Genomic DNA, 22,750 nt, shown 5'->3' with positions numbered 1-22,750 from the left:
ATTTTGTATCCTTCGTTAATAGTTCTTATATCCATTTAAGCAACTATACTTTGTTGAATATCTTCAGAGCACTTCACCAGGACTAGGCTTGGCTGCTAGCTTTAAGGGTTTTCAGTCCCAGCTGGAGATTAATCGCTAGAATCAGATACTCATACAAAGAACAGATAGGGAACATTCCTAGAGCAAATGGAAATTCAGCAGGAGTAGCTATAGACAAGATACCCAAACAAAACCACATTCAGCATATCTGCTGTTAATAGTGCTGTTATGGACCCTTGACATATGCTGTCACAGTTCTGATCAGCCATCGGAATTTTTTTTGGCTGGAACCCCTGGATTCTGGCACAGGAGGGAGTTCTCTGCATCTTTCTGGTTACTGGCCATGGCGTCTTGAAATCTGTGTGAGTTGATCAGCCATCAAGTGGCTGTTGGTCTGTCACAGCCTCAGCCCACACACATGCATGACTTAAGGTGCCAAAGTTGGGTTTTTCAAGGAATTACAGTCAGGGGTCCCATTGTAGTTAATGGAGGCAGAGAGATGCTTTCAGAGTATTCCAAGACTCAGAAACTACCTAGATGTAAGGAGCTTAGCGTCTCCTTCCTCTTTATTGTTATTAATGCCTTCCATATTTATTAGAATGAAGAACATTGGCAAAGGCAAAGAATTCATGCATATGTTTTTGGCAACTTCTGAGTTTCTGTTCAGTATTTCATAACTTTTCCAAACCTTTATGCACTCACATTATTAAAAGGCATAAAGAAAAAGATACTGTAAGTTAATTATTAAAACTTTTTATGAGGAATACTGGTACACTGGTGGTATTCTAAGAAATATTCTTGGAGAAGATTAAAAATCCTCCTGATTTTGATAGCTGATTATGATAATTACCTGTGGCTTCAAGAAGAAAGCTGTCCTGATCAAGAAACTGAGATTTACCTCTTGATTCTAGAATGCCCATCACCAGGAGAAATTCTCTGTAGCAACTAAGAGGTTGCCCAAAAGCACTGCATTGTTTGACCTATTGGCCTTGTACAGTGTTTAAACATTCATTCCCACATTTCAATTTTTAGTAGCTCATACTGCCTTAATTAGGACTTGCTTTAATGCTGTTTATGCCACGACAACAACAAAGATTTTACAGGAGATCTACAGAGGCATGCAATTTATTTGTTAATTATTGTCAATATTTTAGTCTCTGGCTGTCACTTTGGTGTCATGCATGCATGTGCATGCTTTTTGGCTGAGTGAACAATTTTAACTAGCTGTCTAAAGACAGACTATTCTGAACATTTTTAGAAGAGTAGGTTTCATAGTGACGAGATAACCACTAGAGAATCCAAAGTTGCTGAAGAAAATAATACGTCTCTTCCAACGTTTTTCAAAGTACATGTGCTGTTGCTGAAAGGAAGAGCAGATGATGGAAGAAACGAAGGAAATATGCAGTGGATAGGGGAGTTTGGAATACTAGAAAAATCAAGACCAGATGTACATTGATGTGCTTTTTAACAAATCAGATAAGTAACATATCAGTCAAGTGTGTATAAAGCATCAGCATGTGGTAGATAGATTTTAAGAAATATACCTGATGCAGATTGGTCTGATAGAAAGTTATTTTCATGTTGGAAAAAGGCAGAATAATGAAGGCAAAGATGATCTTTCAGAAATAATACCCCGTCATGCGAAAGGGAAGCTGTGCAACCTTCTGTTTGCCCCATCAGTTCTCTTGAATGCTCTATCACTGCTTTTGTGATGAGGCCTTCTCAAAGAAACAAAAGCTTCTGAAGAGAAGCTCTTGGGATATTTAGGCCATGTCTTTGCCAGTGCAGAGATGTTTGGCGCTATTTCTTTTGAAGATACAATTGTACATGTCAAATGAAATTCTTCAGAATTTCCAACCGCAATTAGCCCTACTTCATTATTGTATTATTTACTTCATTATCTTGTGCTGTGAGTCATTTTTTCCTTTGAAAATGTTTAAACTCCATAAGCATTTCACTGGCCCTTATTCCTGACCTGTCTCAGGCAGCAAACACTGTGGTTACTTAGCAACTCTGCTGGAGGAGAAAGTACTGCTCCCAGTTGCACAGTTAATGCTGAAGTTAATTTGGCATCAAGTCAGAAATTGAAATCCTCTGTTTAATGTGGAGAAGTTGAGAGACCTTTCACTACTTTTCTAAGTGCAGGATGAGTATTCTGAAAAAAATACAAGAAAATTAGTTAATTTATTTGTTGAAATTACTTTGTGGTTGTTTACCTAAAATAAATGCAGTTTATTCTGGGCTGGTATTTCTACTATGCTCAATTGTCTTTTTCTGACAAACAGTTTTTCAATTAATTTGCACTGAAAAAATATTCAGCAGTACTTGAAGCAGGTTGTATGATGTGTTTGAGTATGTGAACAATAAGGCACACAGTTTAATGTTGTTCATTTTGCCTAAGGCCTTAATTCAGCTCCCAGTATGCAGGCTTTTCAAGTGCCATCTTTTATGTCAGAGGGATCTGTGATACACACTCAGCTCTGACAGGTATGACATGGGGGTGATTGAGGCTCCTCTGTAACAGAGGGAGACCAAAGAGAAGGCAGTCTCGGGTAGCATCAGGTGCTCGTGCTTTATCCTGATGAGATAGAAGAGCTGTCTCCATTCCAGGTCGAAGGAAAAAGGGTTTTCACCTGCATATTCATCACCACCCGTATTTCCAGCCATAGGTACTGATGTTAAATGCTTAAAATAAACAGTATGAATTCCCATTGCCTGCTGCATTAGTCTTTCATTTCATTCTAATGCGATTTCAGCATCTGATATCTCAGTTTACAAGCACTGGAAAGAGGTATAATGTCATTTAGGGTATCTGCACATCTTCACTTTACAAAACATTGGCTTCTAAAACTCATTTACAACTGTGAATACCAAAATGAAGTTAAAACGTGTGTGACTGTTTAGGAATAAGAAAATAAGATTCTTGCTGCTCTTGGTGATTACGGACTATAAAACTGCAACCAGTGGCTTGCTCTGCTGGTGTCTGGAGTATAGCTTCGGAATGAGAAGTATAGGGGCTGCATAACAAGCATCTGAAGTTAGAAATAAGTGTTTGAGAGAGACCGATTTTGCTCAGTTACCGGTTTCACAGCCAAAGGGATGCATCCCACTTTGTTCCAACTCCTCAACCATCAACCATGTGGCCTATAGTCATATAATCTTTAAAAGATTCCTGCTCCATCGGGGCCACTGAAGTTTTCTGTAGCTACTTATGCATCAGAGTAATGTAAAGTTGAGAATGAAGCAGAGGTGAAACCCCCAAACCTTTTCTGAGCCAACAAAGGAAGAACAAATCTGTGAGCAGACAGAAAAAAGGGGCCAGCAAAGCTCAGAGAAGCAGCAATTTCTTCTCAATCCAGCTGAAGTTTTCTCCCTCTGACTACTAAGCAAGAGCTGATCTGTTTAAGATCATAGGATTAGATAGTAAAATATTTGATGTACATTACACCTGTAAATTAAAGATTGTAAATTACAAATTCAGAAAAGTATTTGTGGCACTAGTAACTACCTTGCCTTATTTTACTCTTTTAAGAATAGAGATATTTGAGAACATCTCCATCTTCCACAGAACTTAGAAGAATTTTGATGGTAAACTGGAGAAATAGCAGGAAGGGAAACTACATTCCTTCAACTCACTGAAATGAATCAGTTGAAGTTTTAGTCCCCCTGAATGAATCTTCACATCCATTAAGTTTGTGTGGTTTTGATTCATTTTTACTGCAAAGCCACAAGCTATTTATTTTTATTATGCAATTGTGTCACTGTAATAGAAGAAGAATGAAGTTTAATGTGTTCCTCGGTAATTTGAGCAAAAAAGTGAAGGAAATATTAAGAGCATTCACACTAGTTTTCTCATTTTTGCTAATATCAGGATTAGGTCATTTTTACTGAAAAGCAGAATGATTGCCAATAGAATGGGCAAGGGTCAAATGTGCTTTATTTAAATTAAGGGCGTCTAGCTGGCAGAAGTTCACATAAATGTTAACAATCTATTTTCAGTGTGCACCAGCAAGCAGGCTTCAGAAATTCCCAGGTCACTTCCAGACTGTAAGCAGCAGCAAAACGGAAGGCCTTCAGCAACAACATTATGCATTAAAAACAATAAAAGATTAAAAAAAAATCTGATTGAAACACTTCGGTCAGTGGAAACAGGTGAATAATTGGAGTTAATTGTTCACCTCTTTCAGTCCATGTATGATACATTGCATTCCCCATGTTTTTTGACATATTGAAGTCGTGCAACTTCATTACCAGCACTGGCTGTTAAGTATTAACCAGTCACTGGAACTGCGTTCCTCCTGGGGAGGTATAAATGAAAAAGACAGGTGGAAAAGGGAAGACCAAATACGATATGCCTTGTAATCTGTGTCTTTGACATGCTACATTTCTGACATACTTTTGATTCTTGCTATTTCATCATTTATGATGACATTATCATCTATGCTTCTTGCTTTCTTTGTAAACTTCAGCAGTATTGCTTTAGTCCCGTGTTGATGAAAACTCTCATCTGCAGTCTTCTGTACCTGCATTCTTTAAGAACTTTAACGTCTTTCTGTTGAAGATAGTTATAAGTCCCTATTTTTTTAGGTGGTCATCTCAAAATTGCCTTTCTCTCCATAAACAAAGAAATATTTGCTCTTCTATTTCATACATCATAAATACACACATGTGCAAAATAAATATATTTGCATAATTCTAGAAATTACTAACTTTAAGAAACATATTCTGTAAATTAAAGTATACACTAATTAGGTTAGAGATACTGTTACCAAATTGAGTCTTCAACTATATTATTAAGATGCTATGAGAAGATTATTTAAGGTCTTTGCAAAAAGGCAGATAAAAGAGTTGGGGGGATGGGGGGCAGGGTGGAGAAGGAAAGGATTAAATTGCTTTACTGTTTCCCAAGGTGAGGCATATAGGTCATAAAGTGAACAATAGAAATTCAGCACTTGTTTTTTCTTCCTTAGAATCTTCTTTTAAAGCCAACAGGTAGACTGTGATCCAAACAGCTATTGCACCTATCCCCATTCACTGTTCTTCTATGTGGTCTCAATAAATGACCAGAGGTTTGAGTCATCTACAATACTGTAATAATTACTTAAGGCTATGAAAATTTTAAAATTGCATAAAAGTCTAGATTTGCTGTGGAACAGTATTAGCATAACACTGGACAAACTTAATGCTTTGGTAAATGAGTTTTGATAAAGGCAGTTATCTAGGTTTATGTTAGACTTCATTTTATGTCATCTTTTGCATTTTCAACATTATTACTTTATGCCTCCCTAGACAAATTGATGTTGCCCCTGAGAGAATTGATATTCTCTCCTGTCTGCACTCTTGGTGCTCTTGGCAATACCAAGCAATATTCATCCTTTCCCTTTTCATTTGACTTCCATCTGCACTGGGCCAGAGTACAGCATGCTCTTTTCTAGAAATAAATAGCTGTTTCTTACTGATGCATTTTGTAGTGCTTCCATTTACTTTGTTCTGAGTATTGGAAAAATAAGTTGAAGTCATTCAGATCCTGTTTCAGATAGAAACCTGAAGCCATTAACACAAGATAGCACTGACAGGGTGCTTTAGAAGTCTTCTAGCTATAGCATAAATATCTATATTTCTGCATGTTAGCAGATGTAGTCTTTTTCTATTAAAGACTCTTGACAAGAATGATACTAATTTTAAATGGAACAAGACAAATACTATTATTGCATACCTACAGTCTCTTGTTCATAGGGATTGAGTAATGTGAGAAGAAAGTATGATCTGTTGTATCTTATCATGAATGAAATAATGTTGAAAGTGTTCACTGAAAAAGTAGCATTCAAAATATGAGTGATAAAAGCTTTTATTTATTATCTCCTGAGTATGATTGTGAGAAGCTCAGATAACTGTGTAGAAGGAACACTGGGTGGGTAGTCTCCATTATTCTTTTCTGGGGGCCGATGCCAGAGCCTATGTTCATGTGTACTCAAAAAGTTATTATTTCACTTAGCAACACATCTTAGTACTAGCAGATGACACCAGTTCCAGACTGGAAATGGCTTGTGACTTCTGTGAGGTTATATCCTATCATAACTAGCAGTCAAGTGCTGCTGATGCAGCGTCAAGTGGTTGAAAGCTGGTCTTGCAGCCCTGAAGGCTATGAATACTACAAGTGTTACTGGTCTGAGAGTGAATCATTGATGTAGCTGACATCTTTTGTTTCTTTCTCTTATTTTAGCTGCAGTATTGAAATATGAGAACAACGTTATGAATATCAGGCAGTTCAACTGCTCCCCTCATCCTTACTGGCTTCCAAATTTCATGGATGTGTTTACCTGGTCCTTGCCGTTTGTGGGTGAGAAAGGTGCGTAAATTTTCTTTGTTCATATATTCTTAGAAACTGTAGAATGGTTTGTTAGTCACTGTGCACGTGCCATAGTCTATTTGAAATGACAAGAATAATTTGAACACGGATGAATTGCTTTCAAAGACAAATTTGAAGAAACAGGCCACAGGGACTGGCAATTACCAAAGGTTAACCACACTTCTCCTGTTTATTTTTTCTTTCTTCTAATTTCCACTCTTTTCAGGCTATACTGCCATTGTATCTGCAGTAGAAATGGATTTTATGACGCTGCAGGCCAGAGGCGAATTCACTGAATAAATTTTTTACTTTTTAAGCTGTTGCTGTATAAGTTCTTGGGAATTCTCTTGGATATTGTTCTCTGCTTGAAGGACATCACGTCAGACTTTACTACATTATGGTTACAGCCTTATCCAGCTGACCTACCATGATAAGGTGATGATGGGTTGCTTTTTCACCAGTAAATACAGAGCTGGTAATGCTAAGACCCACTCTGGTTTATTGTTCCTTGATAGCAGAGAAGGAAGCACATGAAGGAAAATGTGCCTCTAAGCCCCATCTTCACCCAGAGTGTATGGTGCCTCATTGTTGGCGAGAAGACTCACCCTAAAATGTAGCTCATGAGTTATTGAAACATGATGCTCCAGATCTTGCCTGAAGACAACTTCATGCTGTGAATGGCAAGCACACAAAGGGCACAAAAAAAAAAAAGCTTTAGTCTAACATATTAAATGAATACATAATGCAAACTGCTTAAACCCAAGTCATTTTATTCAGGACCTGAGATGAGGCTTGCTTTGATCCATCCATTATAGTACATTGCTGCAACAGCAATTACTGCCAGAAAACTATAATAAACTCATAAAAGCTGCTTGGAAAAACAGTTCCCTCTTAATAGGCAACTGAAAATACAGCCAGCTGTGGCTCCTACCTGCAGTCATGACCAGCTTTGTTTGCAGCCACTCCTTTGTACTAGAAAAACTGCCACTGACAGGGCTGAGGTCTCTGTGAACAGAACAGATAGACAATAAAATGAGGATTAACAGAGAATAGACAGCTGTTTCCACTAATGGAGACATTACATAATGCGTGCTGATGCATGTTTCAGAGTTTCATGAGGCAGATAAAATGCTTTCATTTTGTTTGACCATAAATTCAGGCAGGCCCTGTTCTGATGATGAGTCTGTTCTGCACATACATGGCACATCTGTAGGATGCTCTGTCAGACCATTTCCCAGAGGTCTCTCATTGACATTCCCATAGATGAAACCCTGGGACTGCAGAATGCGCAGTCAAGATTGAGTGAGATCCTGAGAACACGTCCACTCTTTTGTCTTTTTAATTGGTTGTCCTTCCTATCTTCTCACTGTTACCAATTGCTTGCAAATTTTGAAACCCAAGGAAGAGGAGGTAAAATTAGTGTTTCCCCTTTCTGCAAAACAAAACTCATGGAGTGTAAGAGTTGATGTTCTATACAGCTTTTTAATTCTCTTCTTTTATAGATTTTTTTATTCCTCAAAGGCCAACAAAGGTAGGAAGCAGTTAGTTACATTTGTAATTATTAGTGTGGAAAGTCTTTCCACTAATATTTTCAAAGGAAAAAACATTAAATCCTGCACTAATTTAGGAGAAATATAGATTTGCTCCACCCTTCTTATGTTTCAAACCATCATAGTTGTCACAGAAGAGAATTTTAATAACCATCTGATTCACAAATTTAAACTTTCAGTCTGTGTAGCTGGTCAAGGCTAGCTGTGCCTGGTAACCATTTTAATGATGCTTACTACATGTAGATGTAGTGGAGTTTTTATCAGTCTGCTAATGATTTCACATTTTACCTCATAACTTCAGCTTTTTTGATCTCTAAATCCCACTTACTTGGCTGTGATTTTTTGGGGGGGGATTTTGGCTGTTCTCTGTGTGCTCTCAGGTCAGTGCCTCACTCTTGCCATTTCTCAAAAGGGCTGAGTTTACAGGTCTGAGGCTGGCCCCTCCATGCCTGAGTTGTAAAGCAAACAAGCTGAACATATTCTAAATTTACCAATGACGTTTGTTTTCGTACTACTTGTCCTGGGTTTTAAGGGATGCTGCCCCTTTATAGGCATCTCAATAGGGTTAATGTTTTGTTGAACTAAAACTGGTGTTTATTAAAGCCTCTGTAGTAATGAAAGCCTTACTGTCATTACTCTTGCTATAATTTTTCATTTGGAATGTTACTTCTTTTGCTCTGCAAATTGAAATACTATGGCAATGTAGCAGCAAGAGAAGAGCAGTCAACTGTGTTGTCCAAGTTGATTAAAAATAAAAGATGTATTGAGGGGTAAAAAAAAACAGAAGTTACCTAGCTGTTCGACAGTTGCAAAGATTGTTTTGTTTTTTAATTTTATTTAGGTTCATTTATTTATTGCAGTGATTATTGCGTTTAGAACAATTTTCTATTAGAAAACTATACAAGCTGCCCTTTTATTAACTACACCAGACACTCCGTGCTTGTATTATTACATGCATAAAGTAAGATCCATATTTAAAAAGTGGGTGCCATTTGCATACTGAATTGTCATTCGCATTACCATGGCTAGAATTGGCTCTTTGACAGACCAGGGGAGCTTGATATCAACATTTTGCATTTGTTTTCCTTTAGTGACAGAGATGCTGGTGAATGTGCTGAACATCTGCTCAGATGATGAATTAGGGACAGAAGAAGATGGTTTTGATGGTAAGAGCATCCTGTCCCTAATAGAGATTATTTGCCTTGAAACTACTTTAAAGGTTTATTTACTAACCCTGGGATAATTTTCTGGGTCCCATTGAAGTTCTGTGCTGCTGAAAGCAACTGTTGTGCTAGAATCCAATGGATTTGCTTACTGCATGTTTTGGAAAGAATTAATGAAAATCTTGCCTTTCTAACCCCAGCCAAAAGTAAAATCTTTCTCTGGTCTCAGTCTTTTGGTTTTGATTTTAAAAAAGCTTTCCTCTTCATGAAATCTGAGTTATGTCTGAGTCATGACACAAAAGGGATTAGATGTTGATTTTATGCATAATATACCAGTGAGTCCCACAGAAAGCTTAATTATATTGATAAAACTATTCCTACTATAAAATAAGCTTTCAGTGCTCTATCCAAAACATAGGTACTGCAACTTTGGAAGAATTGTACCTGAAATATTTTTAGTCACTTCTTTCAATTTACTTTCTTATTTAAATGGATTTAAGTAAATAAATATAATCAATAAAAATCAACTTATGCAAATACAGAAAATGTTTTGCTAAAAAGAAAGGAATTATCATTTCTTCTATAACTTGGAAGGGAATTGATATGATAAGCTCTCTTGTACCTATTTCTTTGACAGTAAAATATACTTATATCTTGCAATTTGATGTTTCTTGGAAATAAATTTATTTCCTTAGCTATTTGGCTGTGCAAGAGTCAATTGCAACTCTCCAGAATTTCCCTTCTCTATTAAGAAAAGTTGAAAAACTCCTGTGCAACCCTAATGTTCTTACTATGAATGCTTTCAATGTTTTGATATAATAATTTAAATAATAATAAAATTAGAGATAGGAAATATTTAAAAAAAAAAAAAATAAATCTGGAAAAACAGAGCTACTAAGCAACTAGAAATTCTCATGAAGTCTGTTGGTAGAATGAAAAAAGGGGAAAGTGGAGAACTATCAAGAAAGACAAATACTTAATGAAATAGAATTAATCATTCAAATTCTCTTTGAGTCTTTATTCTTAATCTTTAGAGGAGTAAGTTGTGTCATGGGCTTTGACATGAGTTTCCTTTATGATGGAAAAGAAGAGCATGGATTGTAGCACTTGGCATTTACCCTGAGAAGCCAAATGGGATTCCCTGTTCTGTAGCTGCTGCAGTGTGGACGTGCACATTATCTTGCAGGATTTGGGACAAAGATTGCATTTACTGAAACGAATAATCAGTGCAGAGAAGAAAGCACCTGTCTGAATATTGTGCCCAAACTTTTCTTATGAAATTTAATAAGTAGCTACTGTGTAATTAAAGCAGCGTGTGAAACAGCGTGAAGGCATACAATGAGTAAAAAACTGTGTCAAATTAAATACAGTAGCAGGAGAACCATATGCTTAAATCCTTGGCTCAAGAAAGCACTTAAGCACAGGCTGAAATTTCACTGAATTCATTGCCAAAGCAAAGGTTTTATGGGAAAGATTTTTAAATTAGTTCAGCATTGACCTAATATTTTCTTTTAAAGTTGTAGTATAAGCTTCCACTGACACCAAGCAGAGCATAGCTAGGCCAGTGCCTGTCGTCTTTTTCTGAATGTCACTGGATCAGCACTCCCACGTCCAGGTGACAGCACAGCAGAGTGTTATCAAAGCACAGCCGCAGGTGAGGTTCCCTAATGTCCTTCAGGACAACAGCACTCATGGTGGTCAGCTCTGCTGCAGCCATGGACTGAGCTGTCTCCAGCTATAGGAGGGCTCTGTGTCGGCTGCGGATTTCCCGTGCTGTGTGCTGGGAGCAGCGTGCAGCAGCTGTCTCCCAGGGAACTGTACCATGGCATGCTTCCAGGCATGCAGCTCACCGCATTACAGGTGCCTAAGGAGGAACGTGGGCTGAAAGCCTCTTGGCTTGAATGTGTGTGTATTGAATAATTACACCCAACGGCGTTAAAATTTCTAGATGAAGAATAATTAAACCATTCCTGGTACCGTAATGTTAATCCTCTTAAATGTACTTTCAGATTTTTCCATATGAACGCTTTCTCAGTGTACAGCATTATGTTAAGGAAGATATTAGCAGTATCTTCCTCTTTAGGATGCACAGCTACAACCTGACTTGAGGTATCTTCATGCCTGTTTCCCCAGACAGTCTGTGGCAGTGGGGCTGCAGGGGCTGTGGGACACATGTTTCTGTGGCCCAGAGGGAGCACTGGGCCCAGGGGCACTGCTGCATGCATGGGAGAGACTGAGGGATTTGGACATAAAAACTACATCTGAAAGTTGATTTAAATTTAAATAGAGACTGATATCTTTAATGATTTCTTTATGCATTACCCAGACAACAAAGGAAAATAATCTTTTTCTCAGAGATAGTTTATTTTTTGTCGCTTTTTTTTTTCTTTTTTCCTAAAACCATTGCCTTTTGTGGGAGGAAGTACACGATGTTTCATTTGTGTTCTCAATGAAGCAAACTGGAAGGATTATCAGTTTAAAACTCGTTCTGTCAGGGCTGTATGCTGACAGCCTTGCAGTGGATCAGCGTTTCCACTGTTCTTTAGACTGCAGAGTCCTGTTCACTCACTGACATTTTCCCTTAGCAGTATTTGCCGTACAAGGAAGTGTCTGATATCTGCCACAGCAGATGTGTTTTGTTTGATCATTGCATATTTTTGCATCACCTGTAGCTCTCAGGGCTCGCTGCTGATTTCCTTTCTCTCCTTGCAGTTTGAACATGCCCTGACCTGGGTTCCCACATGTAGTGAGAATGATCCATCACTATGGTTTGCACCGATCATTCATTTATCTTCTCTTACATTTTCTTGCCCTCTGTCTTCCCCTCTCACTCACTTTTCCCCTCAAAACAAAGCCCGGCAGTATTGCCTGACCTCACTGCATGGTTTGTAAGCTTTTTTTCTTGTTGTTTTTTTTTTTTTTTTTTTCCCCACCCCACATCATGCATGCTGCATCTAATCATGAGCACCATGAGCAGGATGCTCCACAGCATGCATTCCTTTCTCCCCAAACCCTTTTTTTTTTCTTTTTTTTTCCCTTAAGGAAGTACATCTTGGGGATCTGATCAATTTGTTGGAGGCGGTTATGTGAATGCTTAGTGGAAGAGAACCTAGACAGCAGTCATAGTGCCATTTAGACTGTCTTCCTTATGGCTTTTGGTTTCGCTTGCTTTAAAAATGAGAGGAGATGATATGTCAGGTTTTCTTATCTCTGATAGCTTCATCTTGCAGTATCCTTTCTTTGCTGCTTGCTGTGGTGGTTGCAACGTAATCCAATCCAGTAAAAAATGCCTTACGTGAACAGTAGCTATGCACTGTATGGTTTGTGCATCAAACATATTGCTTAGCAACAGGAGCTACAAATACCCCTATCCAGCCAGCACGTAGTCAGAATCCTGTTTTATTTTAATTAGTAACATTTCTGGCCTCATGCATTTCATTGAAAAACTAAGCTGCTAATTAAAAGGGTGCAGTAATGTAATAGACAACTTAACACAAATGCTCTGCTTGCTTTGTATGCGTTGCTATCATGATTTGGTATAAAGACACTTCTAAATTACCTGCATTAATTTTTGTATTGCCTTCAACATTGTAGCTCACAGCCTTCTCATGGAAAAAGCTGCTGTCATAATGCTGGTAGCAGCCATTATTCCTCGGCTGGAGCACAGCTTCTGCAGCCAAGTGCTGTGGTCTGAAACTGAACTGAGTTACCGTGTCAGATGTGTCCTGTTGGTCAAACTGGGTTCTACAGCGAGCAGCAATCAGCATGTGTCATGTGCTTCAGCAGTAAATTACACCTGGGCAAGCTCTGCACCAGGTAACACAGACAGTGCCCTAGGAGGAGCAAAGGCTTCAGGTCACAGGTGCTTACTAGTGCCTCGATAAGAGATTTCATGATTCTAGCTGGGCAGATGGGAGTCAGCTTTTGAATGAGTTAATTTTTACTAGGAGAGAAATTGAGGTTACTTTTCACCATTCTATTCATATTATCCCTTCAAAGCAGCAACGTTGTGCTGCAGGGCATACCTGCTCTCTGAACTGGTGGCAGAGGAGCATTTTAATGGGATTTTTACTGTTTTGGCCAAATCTGGTTGTTTCCATACCCAAAGCGTTTTTCACATTGGTGTGCTCTGCCTCTGAACCAGCCTGACAGCATACACTAGGTAACCACAGTCCTCAAAATACATCCAGTTCTGCAGCTGTGCCAGGGCTCTGAGCACTGCGCTCATGTTCCTCTCAAAAATAGTTGGGTTAAAATGCAATACACTGTATCATAAAGCCACTTGGATTTGCTAACTGCAAGATGTGCCCATAGGCAATGCTGGTTTTGATAGAAGCAATATACATCCACAAAGCAAGCTATTCTTTCAGATATCAAATGTAAATAAACAAAGAATTGGTGTGTTTGGTGTAAGAAAGGAGGTATCATCAGTCAGGTACACTTCAAATAAGCGGAAGGGGTTAGTCTGCTGGTTCTGAGAAGTCATTGAGCCTTAGAGGAGCTGCAATCATGTAGAAGAAAGAATGCAGTCAAGATATGGTAGCACTGAGGCTAAGCTTACCTGCTAATCTGCCTGCATGTTTGTTTCTGCAAATCTACTAACAAGGCCTTATGCTTTTTTTAAGTTTTTTTTTGTTGTTTTCTTTTTATCTCCCATAGTTTTCAATCTGTTTCTTTCCTTTTGGGTGTTCCCTGCCTAATTTGTTTCTTTTCTGTTTTTCAGACTTTACTTAAACATTGCGTTTCCACTGATGTTGTCAAATGTTCTTTGTTGTTTTTTATTTTCATTCTGCAAACATCACTGATCTCTTTCTTTCCTCCCCTCTCCCCTTGGAATTCATAAGAAGATCCCATTTATGCACAAAAGAAAGGTATAGAATAAATTGGAAGGGTTAAGTTTCATTAATTGCTTTCATGCATGATATATTCATACATAGTATATTAGAATGTCATTCAGAAAATCAGTTTTTGATTTTGGTTTGCTGTTTTTTTAACCAATTTTGCTATATATCTGTTCAGTCCCACATCTCAATATTTTCAGTTTACAGTTTTACTTAATTGTTTTGCTTCTTAATCTTAAAGTTTAGATTATATTTTATGTAAATCCTATATGTACAGTTTGCAAAATAACTGTATAGTTTCTACAGATCTAAAATCCAGTAGAACTTGTTAAATTACTGAGGTGAGATTCAAAGCTTTTATTCTACCTCCAAAATGATTTGTCCAGTTTTAACCTTGGTTGTATTCATAATTATTTTTTAGTTATTTTTATGCAAATAGTTTAAGATATTGGAAGAATAGTGTGTGTGTGTGTGTGTGTATATTAAAGTGTGTATCAGGCTATGTTTGCTAAGGTTAAAATTAACTACTTTATTCATAGTCATTTCTCAAGTTATGATCTATTTAGTTCCGTGTTAAATGTATGTTTAAGTGCAGCTGAAGCAACTCATGGAGAATTGCAGTAATTGTGAATTTCAGAACACAAAAATTGTGTAGTTACATTTAAAATGTGAGTCAAAAATTTAAATATCACACAAACACAGGGTTGGTAGGGACCTCTAGAGACCATTGAGTCCATCCCCCCTGCTAAAGCACGTTCCCTACAGCAGGTTGCACAGGTAGGTGTACAAGACGAATCTTGAATATCTCAAGACTCTACTGCCTCCCTGGACAGCCTGTTCCAGTGCTCTGTCAGTCATATATATCATTCAGGAATCCAGATACTGTCCAGTGAGCAGCATTCAGTAAAAATTGGGAGTGCAATATCACATTGTGAATGCTAGGTGCATTATTTAGCACATAATGTTAAAAAAAAAAAACAAAAAACCACACACACAAATAAAGTAAATGAAATCAATGAAATCATTACCGATAATTAGTGAACAGATTTTTTTTTTTTTTTTTTTGTCACAAATCTGTTACAAATTAGGGAATTCAGCGGAGACAGAAATCTCTGGGTATATCTTTCAGTAACATTGTATGCATGTTGGTGAGAAATAAAACACTCATTTTGAGACTGTTACGTTTTATGATTTAGGGCATTTTTTATTTTTTATTTATGGGTAGAGCATTGTGTTTTACTTCAGTAGTAAATTATATTCCCAGTTTTCAGTTCTCAGCTCTTCTGGAAATTGAACAGTGGCTGAAAAAGGTCAAGTGTACTTATAAGATCTACTAGAACAGTGTGGGCTTGTAATAAAGGAGCAGTGAGACCAGAAAGAAAAGACAAATTGTGTTTTCAGTGCTTCTAGGAGAAAAAAAAGAATGAAAACCATGTCATACTACTTTAAGGTACAATTCAGTGAGGTTATAGAAACTGAGGGAGGAATGTACTGTTTCCTGACAAACATGATTTATTGCTGTTTAATCTAAATTTTTCACTAAGTTCTTACTAATACTTTAGATATAATTCAGTTACAGCTGAGTTACAGCTGTTTCTCCTGCTCTTTATCATCTGGAATCACATAGTTATACCCCAAACTAGCTCTTGATTTGAAAGACATCTTTCTGAGCATAGCTTCTTTCATTTTGAACTTCAAGATGCAGACTCAATTCCAAGATGTATTAGGAGGACAATTAGAAAACCCTGAAAATAGTGCATTTGAGAACTGCTCCAAGAGATGGAATGGCAAAAGCAACATGCATTCCACGGTTACAAGACAGCTAGCCTGTGCTCCTTGATACATGGGTGTGAAAATGGACCAGTACAGGTGCATGTGGGTTGATTCCTGTGTCCCCGTTTGTACACAGGCTAGTCAGGGATGCACAACTGCACTTGCGGCTCTGCACAGTTCTTCATGTGCATATGTTAATCTCCCATTTTATGAAACTCATTCTTTACTGGTAGGAGTTTAAGCTTGCTCTTGACAGTGATATTAAAAGCTGCACTGAAATTCATCCAGAGTTTGTGAGTTGTTACCTGGGCTACTTGTTCTCTTGGTTGATTTGGCCTCCTTTTGTACAGCATTAAGATTTGTGCATTGTTATTTTCAGTTTTGAAAGTTTTACAGTGGGTGGCTATTTATTTTGAAATCCAAGCACTGAAAAAAAAAAAAAGTGCATCCTTTTTGTATCTTCTAAAATGCCAGAGTATAGCGGGGGGATCAGCCTTGTGGATAGCATTAAGCAATCCCTGTGCTTCCAAGAGATGACTCAAGCAGTTGGGAGATTAATTGTAGGGGAGAGATTTGCAGCAGGAGAGGTAACAGAGCCTGAGAGTGGAACTGTGGGGCTACTGTCAGCAGAGCTGTGTGGAGATGAACCACAACGATAAGAATTATCTCAGTGTTGGCCGTGGAAAGTACCCAGCAAACCTGCTTAGCTCAGTTGGACCACTCCAGCGCTCCCCAAATGGCTGGAGTCAGTGTTTCCTTCTTAACTCTTCTGGCTGAGATCACTGTGCTTAAAATATGGTGAAGGAAGGCCTGTGTGACCAGGCCCAGGGCTGGGCTTTCTGCTGCTTTTCACCTGGAATTGAAGATAGAAATTATCAATTTGTCCTTGAATTCTGGAACAGCAAAAAAGCAAGCAGCACCTTGCTGTAGTCTTTTTCTGTTTGCACCGTTGAACTTCAGAGGTAGGAATACTCAGGCAATATACAAGCCATACAAGGCAAAGTTGCCTTTCATTCAGAATGCTATGGGGAGAAATCTTTATGATGTATATGGTTTCGGTTTTGATAATCAAGTGAACCTGTTTCGCTTAGTACAGCACGGTCTTTTCTTATATAAGCTTTTTTAAAAAGAAACTGCTGGTTCAGTTAACTTATTAATATAGTTATTTATTTTCCCCCATTCAGGTGATTTTCATCCCTTTTTTTTTTTTTTTTTTTTTGGATTCATAGGTAATATCCTTGGTTTTGATTATATCCAACTAGCAATTGCACACGCAAAACAAGCTAAAAGGCAGTCACTGTTCCAGTGTATGGTTTTTTTTATTTTGTGAGTTCATAAATTTCAAAGTAATATGAGCAGGCCATAGTAATGATGGGAAAAAAGTACTTTCTATGGAACTCTATTAGCTGCTGCCAGCCAACATAATCTCTACAGTTTCATGCTGGTTTCCAGAATTCTGGTTTTAGGTTTTGTTACCCCTTAAATTTTTCTGATAGGGTACTGGGTCCTCTGATCCTCCTTGTCCTTAAATGTATTCCAATCACTTTTTTTTTTTTTTTTTTTTAGACAACTGAGTGAAATGTGATTGTTTTTCCACTTAAAATGTCAAGTTTGTAAAATAGATTTAAACTCCATTGCTATTTTATTTATTTATTTATTCTAAACTGACTTCTTATGACTTGGACACTGTTCATGTTGAATATCTTTTTCACATTTTAACTACATTCTAAGTAGCTTGTTTCTGAAAATGTTTTTGAAATGGAAAATGAGAATACGTTGATGAAAAACACACTGGCTTCATATATAGCAGAAAAAAGGATGACGGTTGTAAGGATAATAATAACCAGACTTGAAAAGTGATCAGACCTGAGCTGCAAGTAACAAAAAGTATTTTTGAGTGCACACAATGGCTTAGTTTGGCAAACTATTGTGTTAATATGGCATTTCTTGTGTTCAGAATAGTAATATATTATTTACAATACACTACAAGTATTTTTAATGTATTTTTTGTAGGAGCAACAGCTGCTGCTCGAAAGGAGGTTATAAGGAACAAGATAAGAGCAATAGGAAAAATGGCTAGAGTTTTCTCAGTGCTAAGGTAAGTAAGGGGGTTTTTGCTGTGGGGTTTTTTCTTGTTTCTTTCGAGACAACTTCTGATGATTACATAGAGCACTCTATTGCTGCTGCAACATTTTAAAAAGGTTTTTATTTATAAAATACTGCTATTTATCATGACTCATTGAAAAATCTTCCTTGGTGTTTTTGCTGGACTTAATACCAATAACAAAGCAAGGCATCAGCAAAGAAAATTGTGGTTACTTTTTGTTCTAAGTCTTTTTCTCTCAACATTCACTAGTTAACTCTGTTAGACACTATGAGGCAAAAGTTAAATGAAGAGAGAGAATATATTCCACATAATGCCTCGTTGAAAGGGAAGGCAAATGTTCTGCTTTGTCACTCATAGTTCACGCTACAAATGATTAAATATGAAAGAATTAGGGTAAATTAACTAAAAATCCAGGAAATCAGTGCGAACGGCAGCAGCTTGTTACCTTCAGCTGCACTCCCCCAAACACATGAACATGAGTAACTAGTTGCTAGCCAATGTTAGAACTTTCCATTTGATATCTCTGAGTAGAATAGAAAACATGCTCTTCCCTACTGAAGTCTAAATATAGAAAACGCAGTTATTCCTCCCTTGCAGCAGATGGATTTTATTTCTTTATTGGTTTATTCAGGAACTTACAGAATCATAGAATCACCAAGGTTGGAAAATACCTCCAAAATCATCCAGTCAAGTTGTCCACCTACCACTGATATTTCCCCACAAAACCATGTCCCTCAGTAAAACATCTAAATGTTTCTTGAGCACCTACAGGGATGGTGACTCCACCGCTTCCCTGGGCAGCATCTTCCAGCACATGACCATTCTTTCAGAGAAGAAATTTTTCCTAATCTTCAACTGAATGTCCCCTGGTGCAAGTTGAGGTCATTCCCTCTAGTCCTATTGCTGGTTAAATGGGAGAAGGGGCTGACCTTCACCTCATCACAGTCTCCTTTCAGGTAGTTGTAGAGAGCAATAAGGTCTCCCCTGAGCTTCCTCATCTCCAAATGAAACAATCCCAGCTTCCTCAGCCACTCCTCATAAGACCCCTCTCCAGCTTCATTGCACTTCTCTGGATGTGCTCTAGGGCCTCGATGTCTTTTTTGTAGTGAGAAGCTCAAAACTTGTATGTTGCTCTGTTGTAGTCTGTTTATGGCTTTTACAACTGGTACAAAATCAAAGGATTTTTAAAAACATGTATTGGTGTGGTAATATGATGGGAATAAAAGAAATAAATGTAGTTACTTGAAGAGTGCACTCTTGATTTCAGGTGAAACTCACAAACTTCCTTGATTTGAGACTCTCCTGCAACATGCAAGCAGTGGGCAGATATTCAGGATGCAACAGTTCACCCACACGCTGCAGATTGCAGCAGCATAGTTTTAGATTGCATACTGAGATGGAGGAGTTTATACCTGGGGTTTCCAAACTGTTATGTGTGAAGCAGTAGTGATGCACGAGCCACTTCAGTGGTACCCATAAAAAAGAGAAATTGGCATAGTGCCTTTTCCCTAAACAAGATGGGGGTGCAATCAGATGTTTCCATCTGCTCATCTGTATTAAATCTGGCAGAGAGCCTGGAGCTGACATTGCCACCACCTTCACAAAACAGCACAGTTATTTTTGTCTGGTGATAGTTGAGTAAACAAAGTTTGGGGAACCTGGCTTTCTCCCATAGCCTTCCACTGCAGCATTTGGATTCACTGTATTTTTTTGAGGAGCACCTTTTGAAATATAGGATGAATATAACAGAAACCTGGACTATATATATATTAATATATTAATAACTTGCAAAGGATTCATATTACCTGTATATCAGTGACTTTCAAAAGAAACTGTGGGGCCAGAATCATTTCAAGGATGGGAGGTGGATACGACATAATTCTAGTTTGTGCTTTGTTTTAAGTGATATCCACGAGCCTCACAGCTTACAGTTGTAGCTTTAGTGGTTTGAAGAGAATAAGAAAGAATACTGTAAATTAACTTTTCCTGTGAACGTGAAGCACAAAGTGATACTGCAGTTTAATTCAAAAGAAAAAGAAGAAATGAACCAAATTATTTGGCATTATATAATTTCTTGCATCAGCAAAGCAAGAGCAAGCAAAAACTTAGATTGACAGTATTCTGTAGTGGCATTGCAACACTATCTTAAATTTGGAATTAGTGAGCCATTGCATTAGTTCTAATCACCTGAGAAACGTGAAAACAGTCACAATGTGGTTTTGACTTTTACACTAAGAAAAGCATATGTGTGAAAAGAATCATTTTCAACTAAAAATAGAACATCAAGAGTAAATGTCATAGGTAAACGAGTTGTTTGAAATAAATGAGTAATTCAGGGCATGTTGGGCTGAAGAAAACACTGTCAACAATTCTAGTACATACAGTTTTGATAAACAAAACCATATTAGTCTCAAAATCTGTCTTTCTGTGTACTTCCTCCAGCTTAATGCCATTTTATTTTTCAAAGTAAAACACTTTAAAATATTCATTTCTTGAAGAATTGGGGTCAGTTTTACTGCTGAGAAAGTACATCATCAGCACTGCAGAGGGCTGTGTGTAACGTCATGTCTGGATAAAGCTGTTGGATTTGTCTTGACATCTCTTGAAAAGCATATGCATTTGGGGGCCTGGAAAACATATTTCAGTTTCTTGTAATATTTTCCTCGAATCCAGTGTCACTTTCAGCATACAAAATTAGAAGAAGAGTGCTCATGGTGAGCACTCACCCCGTATGGGTGGAAGTGCTTATTAATTTTAATGAGCTTCTAGCTCCGTGTTTTGTTTTTAAAGTGGCTGATGATCAATAATAAATAACTCCTGGGTAGACAAAAAGAAAACAATTTAAGTTGATTTTGGACCACACAATGTGAGACGTTTAAATACGTCATTGGCAATAACTTTGCTTTGGTCTTCATCCTTTCAAGTTTGCAGTTTTAGTGCAATCCAATGTAGGTATTTGCGTATGTTGGTTCCTAGATGCAGGTTATTCTGTTAACTATGGTGACAGTGCATGTACAGTGTGGTGCAGAGGTAAACTGCTGACATAGAGGACAAAGGCCCAGTGTTGTGAGGGGAGAAGGAAGGAGAATGATTTCCTTATTTTTTATCTTCTGCAGGGAGGAGAGTGAAAGTGTGCTGACACTGAAAGGGCTGACTCCCACAGGAATGCTGCCCAGTGGTGTGCTTTCTGGAGGAAAACAAACACTGCAAAGCGGTAAGCATGTTTGCCTCTGTGTGTCATTATTTGTAAAAGAAATGACTGTCATGTGAAAAACCCAAGAAAAATAGCCAAAGTCTTCTCAGAAATAAATAAATAAAGGACAGAGTGAAACAGGTGATTTGTTGTACTGGAGCATTTGGAGCAGTTCATGTCAGGCCATTTCTCCAGACTTGTTATGTACCACTGATTTTCAAAGAAAGAGGAGGGGGAAAATTTCCTGAGAATCAACTGTTCAGTGTTAGATCAGCATCACATCTGAAGTGCACTGTTTCCACAGTTTATAGTGTCATCTTTTATTTTTCTCAAGAGCAGCTTTTGATACACTGAGTACAGAAGATTCAGCTTAGATAATCACACTCAAGCTCTTATTTTATCTGATTTGTTCTTCCTCACAGAGAATCACCAATGAAAATAGTTCTAGAAGTAGATTTTATCTTCTAGCAATTCTAGCTGACAGCATGAGAGCAATTTCACATTCTGATTTAAGCCGAAAGGAAGGGAGGCTCTTAACAACACTGTTTGCCTTGTACACAAACACAGTATTGTCAGCTCAGTTTTATACCAAGTGCTTTTTGTTATAGGTAATCCTTAAGTCTGTAATAGGGCTGCCTTTGATGAAATATTCCTTTTGAAATGAAGAGCTGCAAAGTATTTAATTTACTACTATAAGCTCTCCATTTTTTTCTGTGTGCATTACTGTAGAGTGTATATATATATACCAGTCTTAGACTTACTGAGATCCTGTTGGCAATAGATGTAAGAAATAGAAATATTTATAATTTTAACACAGTCTCAGCCTCTGATTTTCCTGTTTCCCTCCTGGAGCATTCTTTCTCTGTATTTTTCCCGTTTACCGTCTCTTTTCTCTTACCTGGGAGATGCAGGTATTCTGTGGTACACCTTCTTTTTCCCTTTTTTCCTTCCCTTTTTCTTTTTGATGACTTGTGTGTTACAGACATAGTAACGTTCTGCTTTGAAAATGCTGCAATATGATTCCACGGGATGCCTCTCTCAGCAGGGTTGAGCTCTTTGTCTTAGGCTTTTTCACTCTATGGTTGTGTTATATACGTCAGAAAACTTGGTCCAAGGAAACTGCTGTTTTTGCCCTGGCTGAATGTTAGGAATTGAAATGAATTTGAGAAAATTGCCTAGAAGCCTGGTTTACAAATGACTAAAAGGAAAATCTCCTCATACTGCAGTATTCCAGCACAGTAAAACATTACTATACATGTTCATCTGAATTAGTTAACATGTAGTACTCCATTCACCAAACAGTCTGAAATGTACATAGTTTCTATTAAGCATACATTCCTATTATTGTATGTTTTAACAGAAAATATGACCACTATGTTCTGTGGAAGTAATACATTTTAGTCATCTTTTTTTTTCCTAATGTGTCAGTGCTGGTTTGGATCTAGTTTTTCATTTTAATTTTTCTCATCATAGTTGTCATGTTTCCTTATCTTTTACATCTGTATTAGTTCATTTGCTTAATTTTTGTCTTTTCTCTCACTCTGTAGCTTGAGAGGCACAGGCTTACCTTGGTGCATGTGGATTAGCTCCTCTAATTTCCCCATGCAGCAAGGTAATATTATACATCTTTTAGAATTGATCTCAATCCATATTTAACATCCTAACCACAAAAATAAACAGGGATTTATGGACGTCAAAAAAAGCTTCTCCATGTTGAGAAACAAGACAAAAAAAG

The 22,750-nt window shown here is 37.6% G+C and overlaps 1 protein-coding gene across 5 annotated transcripts in view; it reads left to right on the top strand.

The window, feature by feature from the left end:
* The window catches only part of PPP3CA (protein phosphatase 3 catalytic subunit alpha), a 190,039-nt gene that overhangs the window by 161,305 nt on the left and 5,984 nt on the right, over nucleotides 1-22,750 (top strand). For 2 of the 5 annotated variants that reach the window (XM_090139321.1, XM_090139324.1), the window contains exons 9-13: nucleotides 6,263-6,388; nucleotides 9,030-9,104; nucleotides 13,946-13,972; nucleotides 17,729-17,813; nucleotides 20,939-21,036. In XM_090139321.1, coding sequence (XP_089995447.1) covers nucleotides 6,263-6,388; nucleotides 9,030-9,104; nucleotides 13,946-13,972; nucleotides 17,729-17,813; nucleotides 20,939-21,036 — 411 coding nt within the window. The remainder of the gene's footprint in view (nucleotides 1-6,262; nucleotides 6,389-9,029; nucleotides 9,105-13,945; nucleotides 13,973-17,728; nucleotides 17,814-20,938; nucleotides 21,037-22,750) is intronic. The other 3 variants (XM_090139323.1, XM_031608849.2, XM_090139322.1) reach the window with 2 other exon arrangements.

The sequence above is a fragment of the Phasianus colchicus genome, chromosome 4 (genome assembly GCF_987193195.1).
Source record: "Phasianus colchicus chromosome 4, bPhaCol1.hap1.1, whole genome shotgun sequence".
NCBI lineage: Eukaryota > Metazoa > Chordata > Aves > Galliformes > Phasianidae > Phasianus > Phasianus colchicus.
The sequence above is the reverse complement of the archived record's forward strand: the minus strand, read 5'-3'. Positions and strand labels throughout refer to the sequence as shown.